This window comes from Clinocottus analis, unplaced genomic scaffold (genome assembly GCF_023055335.1).
Source record: "Clinocottus analis isolate CAN_PGR_092001 unplaced genomic scaffold, fCliAna1.0.p SCAF_13, whole genome shotgun sequence".
NCBI lineage: Eukaryota > Metazoa > Chordata > Actinopteri > Perciformes > Cottidae > Clinocottus > Clinocottus analis.
The window spans coordinates 3,053,142-3,072,645 of record NW_027175854.1 but is presented as its reverse complement, the minus strand read 5'-3'; the positions used below and the strand labels follow the sequence as shown (position 1 = coordinate 3,072,645).

Genomic DNA, 19,504 nt, shown 5'->3' with positions numbered 1-19,504 from the left:
GCGGAACGGCCGCCCCGCGGCTGGCGGGTTATTGCGAAAGCACAACTGTTCAGGAAAACATGGTGAACTTTGATTATTGGCAGGCCGAAGCTGTTTCTGTACTACCTAACGTAATTCTCCACGCTGCCCAAGTTAACAGCATATGTGATCTCCTCCTCCCATCCTCTCCTGCCAACTAGCGAGCCATGCCCTCTATTCATTACACGGCAGCCTCCCTGTGCCACTCACATAGCTGCTGCCAGCCTCCAGTCTGTTGTGCAGGCACACAGAAATGGTAAAATTGGTCAAAGCAGCAACGCTGGCTCAGAGAAGTCTTGACAGAATGAGAAAGAGAGCAGGAATTGAATGTGTCCCCATCGCACATGGATCTTAAAAGCGAAAGCGGAAGACATCCAGGATGAGGGACTGCTATTCAACGAGGACTGAGCATCAAGACAACATGACATATAGCAGGCTGAGGCAAAAAAAAAAAGAAAAAGTACAGTATCGACAACACCATCTTTCTTAATCTAAGCTTCTAGGGAGCGACTGGCTAGATTTACACAAGGATAGTTAGCCCGCTAGAGTCTTTCGAGTACCACTACCTTTGATTTGCTGCGGAGATGCCGCTGTATCCCCAAGCAGTCGCTGAGTTAGCTGCTTCCCTACCTGTTAGAAAAAAAAAATCTTTTATCTACATCCAGCTTACTTCTCTCTCTGCATTCCCATCCCACGCCATCCGGGAAATCTTTATTTTCGTATTCAAGCAAACATTTTTACAAATGCAAACGGGCTCTCTGAAGGCGGCATCAGAGGCGAGACCTGCCCTGTACCTGAAAACGGAGCAGCGTGTCTCTCCTGGCCCCGGCCCGTAGAGTAAGCACAGCTGTGTTGAATATTTCCCTCACTCCTCAGTTCATGTGAGGGCGATCTGAGCCCAGTTAGCCCCCAGGATATGAAGCAGTAAACAGCCCCGACTATCAAAGCAAACCACCTCAGTCAGAAAGACTGGAATATGAGCCTTTGACCACTGAAGCTGCGGATGCAGGCAGGCGGCAGCTGGGTGGAGCTCAAAGGCTCCAGGACTGCAGTCGGCTTGACCGAGCGCTTACAGGCTGAGAAAACAAGATTCGCTAAATTATCAGTAAGCAGCAGAAGGATTGTACGTCCACTGTTGCCATTACTGTAATCACTGTACTCAAAGTCGGAAATAGCTTGAACTAACTTCATAATCACCCTGGCTCTAACTGATTATACATTGGAAAAAATCTAATTTTACGTTCATACACTGTATGTTATAAACGTTGATGAAGAGCAGCAAAGAACTGCGTTTCATGATCCCTGTCTGGAAAATGCTTTTAGACAAAACCCTCAAAAGCCCCAAAAAGGCCCTGATGAAGCATCTTATATCAAGATCCATCTCTCACTCTCAAATTCCAATGTGCATAACGGATGCCATAAAGTCGAGGCATTTGTCAATAGATGGATATCATCAAAGCCCGGCAGGGCGGCGCAGCGTGGTTGTTAAAAAGATGAAGAGTCTCTGTAATATAACTATGAACTCCAGATCAATAGGCACAACTCTGGCGCCAATCATCTTCAGGTTAGTCATTTGGCTGAGACTTAACCACACAAGTCAATCATTGAGGGAGAAAGAAAAAACAGACAAACAACGGCTTCAATGGCCAACTTCCACGTGGCAAAGACACGGAGGACGCCGGCAGCGAGGCACCAAAGTGGACGCACTGCGACTGCCCACATCCTCAGTTCGACCCATCACCTAAACACACACTCACGCTGCGGGGGAAATGACTGCATACATTTAGCTCCCCTCATCACAGGGACCTATTCATCTTCAGAAAATAGCACGGCCTGTAAGATGTGTTTAACTCAAGAGCGTCACAAGAGACAGAGTCGATGTCCTAACCGCGAGATGCTTGCTGGTTTTGAAGAGAAAAAGGGAAAGATTTTGCCTTCTTTTATTTTTTGTTACATGAATTTGTAGCATGCATCTACATTATAAGCACATCATTTAGTGAACTGGTGTTTGATTGAGAAGCACACACCCCTAAGTCAGCGTAATCGTTGCACTCTGGTATTATCTCATTACGCCGCGCTGAAGGCCGCAGCCCCGGGGACAGTTCATCACCTCCGTCAAGTCGTGTCAACCTCAATAAACGTCTCTCCGGCCGCAGCAGCATAATGTGGTGCCGTTATTAGAGTGCTAATGCTAATTAAAGCTAACAGCTCCATCAGAGCGCGGCTAGAGTAAACACAGATTTTAGTTCAGAGAATTTACGTTCCAGGAGCCCGACACACAACTGGAAACATCATTTGTCAGCGCAATCACGGTCGATCCTTTTCACACATACAGCGTTAAAGAAACATATGTTTGACATGAGCGTCTGCTTTTGTAAGCCGTTGAAAAGCATAAGTAAGAAGAAAAAAAAGAAATGGAAACACTGAGTTCATGTAATTCTTTCACACACAGCTGGGCATGTTTTGCCGAGTATGTCACCAAAATTAGCGATGATGTCAATGACGGACGTCTCTCGGCAGGCCGGGCTTCAGAACCTCCCTTTGAGTGTTTCAACTTTCATCTGGAATGGACTTCATTCACAGAGAGACTGTTTAACCGCAGCCATTGTGACACAGGATACATTTAAAATACTGGCAGAGTTGAAATCCCTTTCATGTCAGAGGAACGACAAGAGCAGAGGGGAACAAGAAGGGAATATTTTACGGGAACAAATGCAAAAACAAAAAAGTGAGGGGGCTCTTACTGTAAGAAGTCCACTGTCTTATGTGTCCCTGTAGCCCTGACTGATTCCACTCTTCACTATTCTCAGCTCAATAGTCTTTCTTTTCTTTAGTGTTTACAATGTGTTTCCTGCAGATGACTTAACAAGATATTTGAGCTTCATTGGTTCTGCTGGGAAAAAGCAGAGCGATCGTCTCCTGCTGAATCTGATGCTCTGAATTTTTAACTCAATCCATGTAACGCCGTCCTCCACTTCCTTTCTGCGCTTTCTTTCCTCTCAAGCCGAAGTGACAGTTGCTTTGTGAAGGGGCACAAAACGCTACAAAACGTAAATGCCAAAAACTAAAGAGAGTGTGGCGGAGAGGAAAAAGACTGGAGACGTGTGTGTTCTTGGTGAGCGGCTCGGAGGTGGGAGAGGGCTGTGAAAGGCCACATTGTTGATGTCAAGGCCAGTCAGCATCAAAGGGCCGATTCAGGTTGCGAGAGGAGTCTCTCGCCCTCGCCTTCCCTCTCTCAGCACATACACTTACACACTGTTCCACTCAGCCCCCCGAAGACCCCAAATACATCATGGTTTACTGTTCCCTCTCAGCCAAAGAACAATATTTGGAATCGACGTGTAAACTCAGAGCGAGGTCAGGGGGCACGCGGTAACATTATGCAGTGTGCGTGTGTGTGTGTGAACAGAAAATAAAGTAAGATTTTCCCTATTTTCCTGACTTGCACTTGACTGAAATATCTCCCACGGGGAAAACATGTCATTCATGAATGATACGTCGTCTCCTGCAACGTCTTTTTTTTCTTCTTCAAATTCCCACTGGCAGCAACATCACACCAACTGCACGAGCGTTAAACTGTGTTTGGCTATGTAAATGATATTGTTCACAAAATTCTTTCCGTGCCGTTCGAACCAAGGAGTCGGGAAAACTGCAGGGCTTTTTGAGAGCTTTAATTACACCCACACCCAAAATGCATTATACTGATGACTTCTGTGCGTGAGCGTGCGCGCTTGTAAGTGTGTACGGGGGGGTATCAGTGTACGAATTAGTAAAGTTAGACACCAGGAGCTGCGCCACCGTGTCAGGATGAGATTTAACGAGCTTTAATAACAAGCTTTAACGAGCTTAATTAGGAATCCATGAGATCCCCATGGAAACGCCTCAACCCCACAGAATCCGGCTCGAGGTCTGAGGCGCTTTCGATTGGATTACTGTGGCGAATGTCACCGAGACACAACAGTGAAAACAAACAGAGCTCGAGAGGAGAGGCGGCTGAGGAGGGGATGAGGTGGGAAAAACAGGGGATAGGTGTCATGGAAGGAACTTTGGCAGGGAGGGCGTACCTGCTGAGGGATGATGGGAGGAGGAGGGATAACCAGCAGAACCAGTAGGATTAGTGTCGCTCATAAATTTGGCGAGTGCACAGTAGGCACAGGAGGATGAGTTCCTACCTCTACAGCGTTCTCACTCCAGTGATAATTGTGCTTCCAAACATAATTAACCCTTTCAGAGGCTCCCACAGGTTCCTTGTTCCTTGCCTCATTTTTTACACAATAGCTGGATTTTTACTGGCCTGGTCTTGCGTACACTGTGAATAAACGCGTTTAAAAAAATGAAGGGAAATGTTAAAGATTTGTAAAAAAATGAAAATAAAAATAAAAGGAAAAGCCATGTTGTGGGACCTACTTCTAAATCCATAATTCTCGTGGAGAAACACAATGAATTGTCATTAAATAAAAGTCACAGAGGAGGAATAAGTGCCATTTTGATAATGTAATGAGACTTTGGAAATTTCCTTTAAACTGGTGCAACATTTCCAGGCTAACCTAATCTCTTTCAACCCTTTCCACCTTCTGTCTCTCCAGGATCAGCTTGCCTCGTGGTGACCACAGGGAGCGTCTGTAAAGTGCAGTACGACAATGACGGAGTGACCTTCCAGATAAGCATGATGAATCCGCCCATCCCAGCTCATCCATATGCCTCCCGTTATGGGCCGCACAAAGACACACACACACACACACACACACACACACACAAACAAATGTGAGCGTCCACGCATACGGAGGTACACGCACACACACACACACACACACACACACAGTGACTGGCATATCTGATGACCTACTCTCTGACAAGTCCTTCCCGAGGGACTTTTACACTTGCACACACACTGGTCTGGATCCTGGGGTGTCATCTGGCAGGTAGGGTATCACTGGACCCCGAGAACTGGGAATATGGAGGGGGAGGCGGGTGACCTCAGTGAATTACGTCGAGGTCACGTAGGCCTTCCGGACAACGCAGGTCATCTATACATCGTCAGCCTTGGGCTTTTGGCCGGGCTATGTGGGGAGGTCATCTTTCAGCATCTATCTCCTGGGTTCTTCCTTGCCCGTAGCGAGTCCCTCCACGGTCTCACTATATATAGTTCCCTCACTTCCCCTGGACGCTTTGTGATGCCCTGCTGCGGTGGAAAAGAGTCCGGGGCTCATCATTACAAATCAGCCCGTTAGAAGGAATAAAATGTTAAAGAGCTTCTCCCCGGATTCAAACTGAAGTCTCCATTAGCGAGGCCACAGAAGTTGCTAGCATGGCAACAGATAGTTGCGAGCATGGCAACACGCAGCAAATCAACACAACAACCCCTTCAATCACCCTCTCAGTCCTTTTGTTCTCTCTTTTCCTCCTCCTTTCTCTGGGCTCTCACTGATAAAGTACAGTAAAGGAGCACAGGTGTAGGTTTACGACACACTGGGATCAGATATATTGTTCATTACGTTTGCATCTCCTGAGTACTGTTGAACATACGAAGCAAAGAGATACTTCTCTAACCTTGCATCGGTCTGCATAGGTCAAGGGAAATTAGTGGGCAGGAGAGGAGGAGAGCGTAAGCTCATTTTATCACGCTGAGGTCTCTGGCAAGGAGCAGGACTGCTGACAGTACACAGATAGCAGGCGGTGGGATTTGTGGAAGGCAGAAACAGAAACAGGGCCACGCAGCAGGAGTGCCTGGAAAAGGCCCTGATTAGAAGGCAAAGAGGCAGATGCAGAAAGTCCGGCTGCAGAGCTGTAAAAAAAGAAGACGCTGTGAAATGTACCAATTTCAGAACACACATGTACACACACACACACACACACACACACACACACAGTCACATAGACACATGCAATGATTTCACTTTATGTCAGCCTTGAGGGAGGGCTGAACTATACGCGCCTCAGCCTCCTCCTCCTCCTCCTCCTCCTCTTCCTCGGCCGCTCTGTTCTTGGCCCGCCGCACGCCTCCGGGGCCAGCAAAGGCAGCGATTAACGACAACAGGGAGAGTGTGTATAAGTGTGTAAGTGTGTGTAAGGCCTGATCGTTAGAGCGGCCAACTTGTGTAATACAATTACAGCGGCTGCAGAGAAACTGCTAATGTGCACGCAGGCAGCTCTGTCAGATGGATCAGGTATTGAGTTTTCTATGCTTAATTCACTTTCCAGCACACACATGGGTGCATTAGTTAGATTAGAGTAGCGGGGGGGGGCGGGAGGTGGGGTTGGTCTACCGCCGAGCCGGGCAGATTTGTTTAGTGGTGGCTGTCAATTACAACCCTGACCCTTGCACTAAATGGCTGCTCATCCAGTGGAAAAAAAAAGAAGTAGACAAAAGCCAGACGTGATTGGTAAAGACGTGGCCATTCGCTGCGGAAGATAACAAGTGGCATGTTGTGGAGTAAACAATGGTCAAAACACTGTGCATAAAGCTACACCAATAAAACAGAGTGCTGGGGCCCGAAAAGGCAATGTGACCGTCAGTGAGATTAGTGAGGCAATGTTATCACCAGAATGCTGCAGTGATGGGACGACACGGGGCCCATGGTGGACGGGTACTTAAAAATATGAAACGGAAGACGAATGATCTGATTTGCTCTTTTCAAAAGTCTCGTACAATTTAAGAGACTGATTGTGGATGCAATTACTCAAAAACTACTTACCGCTTTTACTCTTTTTGGTATTCATCGTGCTCCATGAAAAGGAACTTTTACAAATAAGATCATTTTTTTTAAAAAAAGATCAAATTCAAGGGTTAGTATTAGACTAAGCATTATAATAGTGCTTTACTTTTACATTGTAGATGAGACTTTACTAAATTTCAGTACAGAAATATTGAATAATACATGAAAAAGATACGTTTGAAATCATTTGGAGAATAAGAATAGGATATTTCCACATACTGTGAATCAAACACAAGTCTTCGTATATATCTCATGTTTTTTTCACAAAGCATCAAAAGCAAAAGTAAGTGCACACTGCATTTCCGTTATTGCTTGAGAGTCCGTGCCGTAGATTTCTCCTCACATACAAACACATTCATCCTCGTGTCCTTGATTCCAGACCTCATAACCGATTTTCAATACATCTGGAGCCGCTCATCTCAAGACTCTCAAGGACAGGAAGACACAATCGTAATGCTAGTTAGAGAATAATTATGACTCTGCAGCAGAGACAATAAATAAATGATATTTCACAGCAGCTCTTTTTCTCCAGTAGCTAAATGGGCAGCAGCACAGGGCCGCAATTTCCACAGTAAACACCTCCCTCCCATGTAAACACATATAATTCCAACAAGATGGCCAACGCAGCGCAGCTCGTAATTGTATCACTGAAGTGAGATGAGTGAGTTTTAGGAGGAGGAGGAAGAGGAGGAGAAGGAGGAGGATGGGGGGGTTATTGCTCTTTCCAGCTGATTGAATTAAAATGTCTGCTTCACTCCCAGGAGACCACCCTGATACAAAGGACATGGTTTGTCTCTGTAACTGGGGCCACGCAGTGACAAATAATCTTGTAAACCTTGACAAAATCGCTCTTTGTAGGCTTTGACGTTATCTTTTTTTTTTTCCATCCAACACCCAGCTTCTTCTGACAGAGTCGAGAAGAGAGCCAAGGCGAAAGATGTGTCGAAAAGTTAGTTGGATGTGACGGGCTGAGCAGAGAAAACCTCTAACGACTGAAGTTGGACAGCTACATCCCCTCATTGTGACACATCCACCAAAGCGCTGATCACGTTTGTCCTCCCTCTCGTTGACCAATCCATTTGACTTCATGACCACATGACAGAGCCTCGCGTTAACAGCGGCCGCTGACACTGGCTTTGACATGCCCCGTCGAAATTCCTCGCGGAGTATACTGCGTTCTCTCAAGCTGCTATTAAAACAAACTACGGCAAAAGAACCAAAATGGAAGCTGCGGAGTAAATACTCCAGCATGAGTTTCACATGTCACTCGTCCTCAAATTCAATCAACGTGGAAACAACTGCCAGCGAGAAAAAATGGCAGTCAAAACGCAAACCAGGTTGAGCTGGTATCTGGTGTTCCACAGAAAAGCAACACAATAAGGCTCAGATTACCCCGTCAAATGTCCCGAGAAATTGCGAGGGGAGGGAAACGTGCATGGATGCGAGTTGGTAATGCTCAAAGCCGCCCGAGCCTTACAACGCATTGGTTTGTTCAACATTGTTCTTATTTGTTTACCCGATTTTTTACCTCTTTTTCATGAACAAAGCAGCCCAGAATAGCTGTGGGGTAATGTGCCTGAATCCTGAATGCATCCGCCTGTTCATCCTGTGGGTAAAAGCCATGCAGCTTAGGAGTGGCTATCTCTGTCTCATTTCATCCCTCGTCTCCACCTTCGTCTTCCTTTGGCCGCTATCACTGCTTTTGTTGGCGAGGTCTCGGGCTAGAGCAGGCTGCTAAATAAAACATTTGGCATTGAAAACCAGCGATAAGGAACGGAAATGTGGCTAGCAGAAAGCTAGGAAGCCTTCGCAGACTTGTAAAAACAAAAATACCATGATTTAGTGATGCGCAGCTTTGTAAATGCGACGGGGAAGGAATGCACGCAGGAGGATTTAAACAAGCAGCTACTGAAAGAAACTCATCGGGAGGTATGATTTACCAGTGCTCGGCTCTTTCCTTCACACAGCAGAGGTTACTCCGCGTTGCCCTCCCCCTCCATGTCTCTTCAGGGTTTTACCTGACGGATCAGTTTACCTCACGTCAGCCTAAAACCATGGGAACCCCTATGCATAATGTGTCACCACTGAATTATCGGTTTCCGCAGCACATGCTTGAGCATATCTGCAGCAAGCCATTATGGTGTATCGGTTTACAGTTAGTGTGCGGACTCCAGTGCAGCTGGTGTACTGTATGGGATCATAGTTTATTGAGGTCTGGAATTACAGAAACAAGCCTGTCATCTGACTAAGCTCGGTCATTTTTTCCCAAACTTCAGATCTCGTTTCTCCATTAACTTGACTTGAGGGAGAGCAGTTGGACAAAACCTGCCCTGTTACTCCCCCTCGGAGTGATGGGTAGCTCGGCATAACTGCAAAAAACTCCACATACTACTCGTAAAAATACTACGTACGCGCAACGGATTCATTATGATGCTTTTTGGTAGTAATACTGGGTATAAAAAATGGTATTTGTAAAGGCAGTCACTGATCCTTCATGTTGCGATAGTACAGAGGACTTATTTTAATCTGGAGGTGGTTCAATGAGGTCTGATGGCGGCGTATGCGCGACGTTTAATGTCTGCACAAATATTTGGGGTTAAACGGATCGGGAGCCTGTGGATGTTAAACAACAAACAAGAGTTGTGTTTATTCCAGGAACTTTGAGCGAGAATGCTCATCTGTACACAAATAGGGCCAATTCAGACATTTGACCTGGTTTAGAAAAAACTCCTGCTTTTTTTTTTTTTTTTTTTTACCTCTCTCTGCATTTCAGAGTACTCATCACAACAACATCCATTATTCACCTTCTTCCCACTGTTTGGTTAGCTCCTTGAAAAGAGGCAAACGCACAGCTGGAAGCTCTCGTCTGCTGCCAATCCCTGACACGACGTGAAGATTTGCATTAATTGCAAAAGTACATAATTCCTAATGCGTTTGAGTTCTCTTTCCGCAGATAAGAACATGCATGCGCTGCACTGCAGACATTTTGTCAATGTGACTTGCTCCGTTCTTTCATGTTAGAACATCTTGTAGGACACGCAGGGACCGACACATTGAGCTCATTAATAATTCTGACATTTGCAGCAGTGAACTTTAGAAGCTGCGCGGACTGCTTTCGGTCATTATCAACCATATCTCCATGGTCTCCATTAATTAACTGAAGAATGCACACAGACCTAAAGACGGCGCTTATGCTCCACGTGGAACCTTCTTATTTAGCAGATTTTGAACCGTAAGCCAAACCTGTTGGTTCCCTGACAGTTTCCTGAAGTAGAAGAACACAGAACAGTTTCCCTTCTCTGGCAATTACGCAAATTGTAGCAGCTTTGACAGTGTGCTTTACATATTAGGAGTCATAAAGTAACCCTTCACTGTGGGGCTTCTGTCTGGGCCCCATTTAAATGAGGCCCATTGAGCCTGCCCCAGTTAAACACTGTCTGCCAGTACTCCGGTCACTGGGGACTGATGGTGGAGATACGGCACACACACACACACAAGCTCACAAACACACTCTATACAAACACAGGAAAGTGCTGACACCCAACAGCAATCTCCAGTTGCAAACCATTACTGGACTCACAGTAACAAAGCCCAAAATGTAGAAAAGAGGTCACGCAGTCGGGTTTTCCGGTTCGTGGGTGTTTGGTGGTCGGGGGGATGGCGGTGGAGTTGAGGGGGGGGGGGAATCAAGTCTCTGAAAGTCTTCTTTTGCTTTAAGACCCGACTGCGGAAATCAAATCTTTTCCAAGTCGCTGGTGAAGAATTCCACAGTGTTTGTTGAGACTTGTGCAGAGTAATTACACAAAACAGACACAAACGACCATGTATCATCTGCCCACAACAGTCAAGCAGCATTTTCAATAGCGTCATTGAAAAAATGATACCTGACTCTCAGCACATATTTGGACTTTTCTCTGCTCTTGACAATTGGAGTACGTGGAAGGTGGAGGTTTCATCACACAACGGTGCTTAACAATCGTGAAGCTTTAATTTAGCACCTCATTTAACTCAGTAAAAACAACAACTTTACAGACTGGCATTCTGACACACATTTAATTCTGCCCTCTGGTAATGGTCTGCTCTGTTTAAAAGTCTGTTTGGCAGCTCTGTAGATAACAGATGGAAGAAAAATGAGGGGAATTATGAGAAAGATTGATTTCCTGGGGATGAATGGTCTGGTATTCACACAGATTTATCTGAAACAGACTTTCCCGGACTCTGTTATTATTGAATAAACACAGGCACATACACACACACACACACACACACACACACACACACACACACACACTGTGTCATCAATAAGGACAAACAAGAACACACACACACAGACGCTCATACAGAAAACTAAGAAAACAGAAGCAGGCTGAATTATGCAAGTCAAAAGGAAAATATTGTGTGAGGCGATAAGAGGTGAAAGAGTGCAGACTTGGAGGACAAGTACGACTTTCTTTTCAACCTCTCATTCACCACATCTGAATGAGTCTATAGGTGGAAATAATTATTTCTTACAAAGTAAGCACAAATGTGGTGCGGTTAAATCATCCATCTTTTGTCATGCCCTCTCCCTAATGTCTTGTAAAAATGTATTCCTTCAGAAGAACAAGAACACGCATTGTCCTTTTAGAAGTCCCAAGCCCATCTCAAAGGAACCGTAATGTAAACCAGAGGCTATAACTTCTCTTGTGGCATCTCAAAGCAGACACAGGAATGGGTGGGGGGGGGGGGGGGGGGGGAGTATGTAGTGGACGGGGTGGGGGCAGGCAGATAAAGGCCCTCATTGGAGCCCCATAAAAAAACAAGGAGGCACAAACATTTATCTGTGGCAAGGCTTTCAACGGATGCTTTAAGAGCGCAGAAATAACAGAGAGCAAGATGCTGATAAAGTGGAGACAGGAAATGGGGAGCGCGGGTCTCCTGCTCTCATGTTTCAGTCGGGACCAGCGGTCCCATACTGGCCCTCCCTCCCTCCTCCTTACCCGTCTCTCTGTTCTGCTGACATACATGAACCACAACCCTCCCCAACTAGACATTAGTGCAGCGTCTGGAAACCACCACCGCACTTCACAAATACAGAGACGTGACACTTTCAGCCAGAAAATGAAGTAAACGATTCAGTCTGCAGGTACATAAAATGCGTATATGAATGTATCCACTTGAGTGTTTGATAAAAACACAAATGACATATTACAGATGAACGCTGTTCTTATTCTTCATGAGGGCTTTTACATATTTTCTTTAGTCCCACTCCACTCGTGAGGCTCCGGCTCGGAGCACAAGACGGGGCAAAGCCAGGATTAAGGGTTTAGCTTCGTCAATCAGAGTCAGAACAGAGGGAAAGATAGCAGCTGGATTTCCATTCTGGAGAGCGAGCTGGATTTCCATAGAGATGTGAAATTTCAGGTGATTGCCAAAGCCTCAACGCTGCATGTGTGACTCAGGTGTTATGAGTCACCATTGATATCATCTCACTCATTACCGCCTCAGCGGTATACTCATCAGACCCGAACATATAACCTGGCTTTACCATCAAAGATGCCCCGGCGGCGGCGGCGGCGGCAGAGGATTCAGAGAGATATTGGCGCTCTGGGCTGGTTTTTCTCTGTCTGTCTTTGGATGATCTCATCAGCTGTCAAAGCAGCAATGTCTTAATTTGTAGAAGTTTGTTTTAAGTTGTTTTTTTTTTACAAAACAACAAATCGTAGATGCTGTTTTCAGAGATATGTGTACTTTGAAGGTATGCGACTTGTGTGCAGTGTATACTTGAGGTAAGATTATCTTAAGTGCACTCAGTTACTGCACTTCTGTGTGATTGGCAGCAGCTCTGGTTAAAAGGTAGAAAACCGTCTTCCACTCTCCCCACTGTCCTCTCATTATTAATAAGTACTAATATTAAGTTTTAAATCCAACTACCAGCACCCCTAAGGCTCAGGGTAGTTTGTTAGCTTTGGATCGAGCCGGGATAATTGTTTCCCTGTGTTTCCAGTCTTTTTTGCCAAGCTCAGCGCTGCTGGCAGATGCGAGAGAGGAGGTATCAATCTTCGTATCTAATTCTCAAGAAAGCGAATAAGCACATTTCCCAAAATGTTGAACTTTTTTTCTTTAATTCATCCCTCAATTTTTGACCAGTGGCGCTTCTTGGCCCCATAGATATGCAACGACGGAGATAAGCTAGGATTATCTCACACCTTAAAACTGCATGCGGAGCATGTTTGCCCTAAATGTGGGGCCTACTGTTGGAGCACCTATTATCATGCTGTTTCATGTGGACTGTGCTTGCTATGTGGTAGCTGGCGAGACTGCTTCATGCTCCACGCTGGGCCGGAGAACCAAGACTGCAGGGAACACTGTTAAAGGACATTGGGGAAATAACAGCATTCCTGACTCGGCCTTTCATCAACACTTTGAGTTTTTTTTATATTGTCTGTGTGCATAGTAGCAGAATTTCAGCACCATCTTAAATCCTCCCTAACTCTGTCTATTTTGTACCCTAATCCTCTTTGCAAGGTAGAGTAGCACGTATGGCAACAGTACAGGACATCATTTTTTTTGCCGCATCCACTGGAGATTACATCAGAACAAAATATGATGACGATTATCACACAATTAGAAAACAAACGTGAAAAAAAGCAGATATATGGATGTATGTAGGACAAGTAAAAAAGTATAAATGTAAAACTATGAAGATTAAAGTTCCTTCGACCTACTATCAATGAGAGACTGGTACTATGTACCTGTGCTTCTAATGACATGCCCTTGACTGATTTCCTGTTGGAAACACAAAAATGCAGAAGGACATTAGTGGTTGAGCACCAGGGGGGAGGCCACCATGCCAAATTAAAGGGCAGAAGTGGAGTGTGTACTTATGCTTACTCATGATGTGCTCTGTCAGCCCTGCTGCTTATAATGGCATGGGAAGGGCCACTTAACTCGTAATCACTTCTCTCTCCCCCTTTGGCTCTGGTCCTCTCTCTATCCCCTCCACCCTCAACCCCTGATTTTCTGACTGTCGGCTCTGATCTCTAATCATAAATGAACTGTAGATCAAGAGCAGGGACAGTGGTCCACACCCCCTTCCCCCCTTGGCTGAGATCCTGTAATCACCAGGCTCTCGGCTAGTAAGAGGCCAACAAGCCGTTGAATGAGATATGACTGTACCTCTAATGCATCAGCCATCTCAACTTTGAAGAGCCCTTTTCTGGCAGAGCGGATATCACAGGTAGGAAATCAGGTCACCACCACCACCACCATCATCTTTGCAATCATTATGCCCTATCTGATCCAGTCGCGTAATTGAAAGTAGGACCCTTTTACACAATTATTTGAATTTGTCGTCCAAAGCCTAAAAAGCTAAACTCACCACATTAAAAATGTATGCACTGTGATGCACTTTGACTTGCACTATTATCACAAAAGCACACACACACACACACACTCTCTATCTAGGTGGTGCAGCAGACATTGTGTGAAGACACTGGTCAGCCGTTCTGGCACAGGCCCGTCTGTCAAGTGCTGCTACTTGTGCCGGGCTCTGCTAATGGACTGCTAATAGAAGTGAATGTTGCACTGTGAAGCTCCCCTGTAGTTGAGAGTGTCACACGGGGTGATTAATGACACACTCTCCTCTCCTCCCCTGTCCATCGCTGTCCTCGCTCCATATCTTGCTTTCGCCCTCTCTCTCTCTCCCTCTCTCTCTCTCTCTCGCTCTCTCTCTCCTCCAGCTTCCTGTCCACTGCTCACCACTAATCTCTCTGTCCCGGTTGCCTCTTGTGTGTCCTTGCGATCACCCTCTTCTTCTAACTCCCACAACCTCAAGTCTTTTCTTTCTGCGGCCTCTCTGTGAGGACGGGAGATTATGGGAATCTAAAATCGGTATTACACTCCCCAACAGTCAAGTTTATTTGCAAAGCTCTGGTTTCAAAATACCTAAAATATGAGAGCAACAAATAAAAAATGGCAAGAAAACCTCTGACAGCGAGAGAGAGAAAAAAAAGGGGAAGAAATAGCTCTCAGGTTTATTTTACTGGAAGAGGCATCCTTCCACTCGGCTGGAGAGAGCATACAAACGCAGAATGAACTTAATTGCTTGAGGGACCCACTCAGACCTGGTGCATGGGCATTGACAGCAAGGCTCCTAACCATCCAAAGCATTGTTGACACTGATATTCCCGGGAGTTTCTTGGTATTAACAGCATTCACATTTTGGAATTATACACCAATTAAACACTGTTTTACCATGTCATTTTAGGCTTCATTTATTAAACTACGAATAGAATAATTTAGAATGTATCTATCACTTTTATAATAGACTGGGGAAAGCTCTGAAACGGAAGTTGGAACAGTATAAAGAGAGTGAGAGGTGAATGATTCAGTGAAGTGAAAATAAAGTAAAAAATCTAAAATATTCAGAATATTTCAAAAGCTTTTCTTGGTGGCTTGTCAAACATGGGAGTTTAAACAAAAAAAAAAAGATTTTAAAACCCAGTAGTTAAAATCCTGAACACAATGACGGCGACAGCACATCATGCCACCCTGGCCCAAAAAATAGTTCCATGTATATTTTCTGCCACGATAACAATAGTATACGACATCAAGTGGAGCAAACTCAGCACCAGACACTTTCCACAGTAATTATCACTCACTTCCCCGCACCGTCTGTGGGCTGAGCCAGCAGCCGGCACGCACCTCTAACCCCACTCGGCACTGTCGGACCATACTGTACACACTGTTTACTTTGCCCTCTTCCTTCACCTGTACGTAGGGGAGCGTGCTACTGAATAGCAATTTCCTTCAATTACCGAAAATTGCTGTAAGTGTCTCGTACGGCCGGCTCATGGGCGCTGGCAAAGAGCTATCACAGAGGGTAATTTATAAATGCTGCTCCTTCCACACAATGTGCTCATTGTGCGTACAAGCCCTGTTTATAAGATGACCGCAGTGGTTGGAACGTGAGCAGCCCCCAAGCGGCCAGTTGTCAGGCCACAGGGAAGCCAGTGAGAATTATAATGATAGAAATAACATTCACGTTCACCTGAACTCTTACAGCAACGCTCAGATCAGTCTCAAAGGGAGTGTCGCATGTGGAAAAATAGCAAAGTCTTACTGTGCACTGACTGTGAGTCACCATATTTTAGAAATCCTATATAATGAGGAAGCTTTAACGTTTCCCTCCCAAACCCAATCCTCAGAGGGCACGTCGTCAGAAAGTGGGAAAACGGCAGGAACGGGAACATGGCATAAGAGGAGGAGAGACATAATAGCAGCATTATGGAAAAAACTGAACTAATTCACTTCCCTGGAATTTATATTTGTATTCACTGCCTACCTCAGAGATAGTATAGGCATGTTAATGTTAAGGTATTACTGGGATGAATCCATAAAGAGAAACAGCGTAAAATGTAATTTTCTCTCGCTCACAACACATTTAACATGCAAAACTGTCTCTATTTGCCTCGGTGAACCCACATTGTCTCCTTCACAGCTGAGGCCAATTTGATATATAATCAATTCCCCTGATTCACTGGTCTCTGTTTGATAGATAACAAATTATAATATTTCTGATTGACCCAGCAGAACTGCAGATTGTCCACCCACCCCAAAAAAAGAAATATGTATTTTTTAAAACACATCGTCCTTATATCCTATCTATCGCTCTCTTTTTCACAAATCATCAGGATGAGGTATTCAACATATTCCCATAACCGCACAGGGATACGGACGCTGCACATACTGTACAGCTCTGCTGATGTGCTGGAAATACCCGGAGTACATCTGTTCTTGCACCAAGGGTTTCCAATCAGGCTACTGTCACAGAGCTCCCAGCTACCTTTCTGGCAGCTCCCAGCTTATATCTGTCTCAACCTGTCTCCTTTGTCAAGAGTTCAGCAGGTTAATGAGCACTCTCATTTCCCAGCGCTCACTTCTGTCTGCAGATGTGGTGTGTGTGTGTGTGTGGGGGGGGGGGGGGGGTCCTTTCAAAGGCAAAGTCAGGAAGTAAAAACAAACTGCGATAGCCAGGAGGAATGGACCTAAAAGAAAGTATACACATATGTAAAGTGTGTTCAAATGACTCCAAACCAAGATATGCAGAAGCGGGCTGGTTGTACGAGGAGCGCCTGGGTAAGTGAGCCACTTTAATCACCAGTAGTTTTACACTGAAGAAGTGACTCTCCAGCGATTTGGAAATGTGTAGAGCTCATCAGTGCCCAAAAATAGCGGGGCCCATTAATTAGTCTCAAAGCATGTTCTGCTGCTGTATCGACTTCTTAATGGACAGAGAAGGACCTTGTTCGTATTCCCATCTAGTCAATGACACAGGGCTCTCTGGGGTTTTGGAATGAGTATTATGTCATCTCACGCTGCCCTTCAGAAACCAGACCTGTGCTGTTTTTTATTCTTCCTCTTCTCCCTCTTTTGCTCATTAACTATGTAGGAGTGAGATGAAGGTCTGGAGCAGCTAGATAAGGTTGCTCACGGAGCCCCATACCTGTCCAGGGTATGTGATTGGACCTCCAATTTAAGCTACTGTTGCTCTTGCATAAGCAGTCATAACTTCCCCCAAAAATATGTCAGATCATTGCAAAATCTGATACTGGAGGCCTTTCCTTGCAGACCGAGAATCTGCTCATTTCCTCCCATCTCATCACGTTAGTCAGCCACGGTTCATTCCAAGCAGAGCCGGCGGACCACCTACCAGAGGCACACACACTTCATCTGGCATCTGACACACATGCACAAACACATACTGAACATTCACCCTCACACAGATGGCTTCCTCCGAGCCTCCCCTTTGTTTGACAGACAATCCCACTCAGTAGGGAGCAGATTAAGTAAATGGCTTCAGGTGTTGTGGCATTATCACAATGCTCTCCAGAACTGACAGCGAGTGCGATTTACGGAAAACATCTTTCAACAGACGACTCTACTCTGTGGGAAAATGCTGGAGAAAACAACATTATAATAAGGTGCTTACTGGTTGGGGGTAAATACAGTGAGCAATTCAAACTGATTATATGTGGAGGGGAATGGCCTCAGAAACTCAATGCATATCAAAACATACAGAGTATTTATTCCCAACAAAGACCTCTCTCCTTTACTCCTAAATACTTCCAATAGCTGCACATGGATTTATACAATAATCATAATTAAACGGATGAGCTTGTATCAAAAGAATGAACATCTTACTTTGTAAGGAAACTATTAATATGTGCAATTAAGCAAGATGGCCCAAAAATAAATCATTTTGTGCACTTTTGTTTAAAACCCAGGAAAAAAGCAAATGAATGAACCTCCTCCAGAGGATTTCCACAGTGAGCAGATGTCCACATTAAAACTAAATTCATAGCGGTAGGAACTGGGTCATGTGTCGTAATTTAAATATAATTTGTTTCATAATAATTACAACACGTAAGATATTTAACCTCCCGTAATGTTATATCGAGCAGGACGTTTTTATTGAAGTAAATAAATGTGCGCACACGTATATTTAAGGATCAATTTGGGTTTGGATGTAAAACGATAAATATGGGCTCAATTTTATTTGGATAGCTGCAGCACAACAGCACTTCTTGAGTTATTTTCCTAGAGACAAACATGCGATGGTGGGACTGTTTATGTGTACAAATACCAATTGTGGTTTACACAACTGTAACCAGGCATAGTTATTATGACCTTATTGCTCATATCTTCATATTTATCCCGCAGTATCACAACTTAGGCCTTCTCTGTGACTTATAAGTGCCAGTTGTACGTTGTTCAACCCTCATTGTGAGTGGACTAACTTCAGGTGCTTCCTCCTGTCCACTACCCCGCAGCTGGAGTTCACACAACTTTCACAGCGTAAAGCCAAGTTCACAGGTCAAGAAAAGACTTTCGACTTTTACCTTGAGCCACTCCGATATCCATCAGGAGGATGAGCAAAAGCCAAGACACGGTCAGCATCTCAGGCGAGGATCTCGGCACTCTTCCTCCCCTTCTTCCAGTGTGCGCACCGTGCCCCATGACGAGAAGTCAAACTCCGCTCTGAGGCAAGTCCGAGTCACTGGGAAACTGCGCTCACACGCGCAGCACTGTCGCTCGTTGTTGTGCGCTGCAGTCGCAAAATGTCACCCGTCAAAAACTCCGAGCGCAAAGAAGAAGAAAAAAAAATGCCTTTGCAGAAAATAGATCCAGCGCTGTGTTTTGTTTGCAGTCATGTAAACTGTGACAGTTTAAGGAACAAGAGGCGGGTGCATATCGCCCTCCGTCAGGAAGGAGGTGGCATTAAAATCTGTCCCCGTTTGCTTTTCCCTGGAAAGGTTCACTTGGTTTGTTTGGAGGTGTGGATCGATGACTTGATGACAAACGCATGCTCCGATTGGTCCCCACACTCAAAAATCAGAGTCCTCCGGTGAGTCCACTCTCCGTCGCACCTTTCACGCGTGTCGACCAAGAGAGAATGTGTGTGTGTGTGTTTGTGTGCGTGTGTGTGTGTGTGTGTGTGTGCGTGTGTGTGTGTGTGTGTGTGTGTGAGCCGTGTGTGTGCGTGCGCCGCGCCTCGCGCTCCACTGACGGGACTGATCCGGGTGGAAGGAGCAGTCTCTGCGGGCTACCTTGCTCCTTCAGCCAATCCAAGTGCTCCGGCAAGTGGCGGCGCTGCATCAAAACCTGGCCCGGACAGCGGCGAGGAATGGATGGCGTTTATCAAATAAATGCACGATTAATGGACGCGATGGGCTCAATCATTGAATTTAGGGATGCCTGCAGCTCTAAAGTAGCCTCTTTTCTCCTTT

At 45.3% G+C, this 19,504-nt stretch overlaps 1 protein-coding gene across 3 annotated transcripts in view; it reads right to left on the bottom strand.

Moving 5' to 3' along the window:
• The window catches only part of unc5cb (unc-5 netrin receptor Cb), a 103,323-nt gene extending 84,049 nt beyond the window's left edge, over positions 1–19,274 (bottom strand). For all 3 annotated transcript variants that reach the window (XM_068573865.1, XM_068573866.1, XM_068573867.1), the window contains exon 1: positions 18,617–19,274. In XM_068573865.1, the coding sequence (XP_068429966.1) occupies positions 18,617–18,734 (118 nt within the window). In that variant the 5' untranslated portion in view covers positions 18,735–19,274. The remainder of the gene's footprint in view (positions 1–18,616) is intronic.
• Positions 19,275–19,504: the final 230 nt, after the last annotated feature.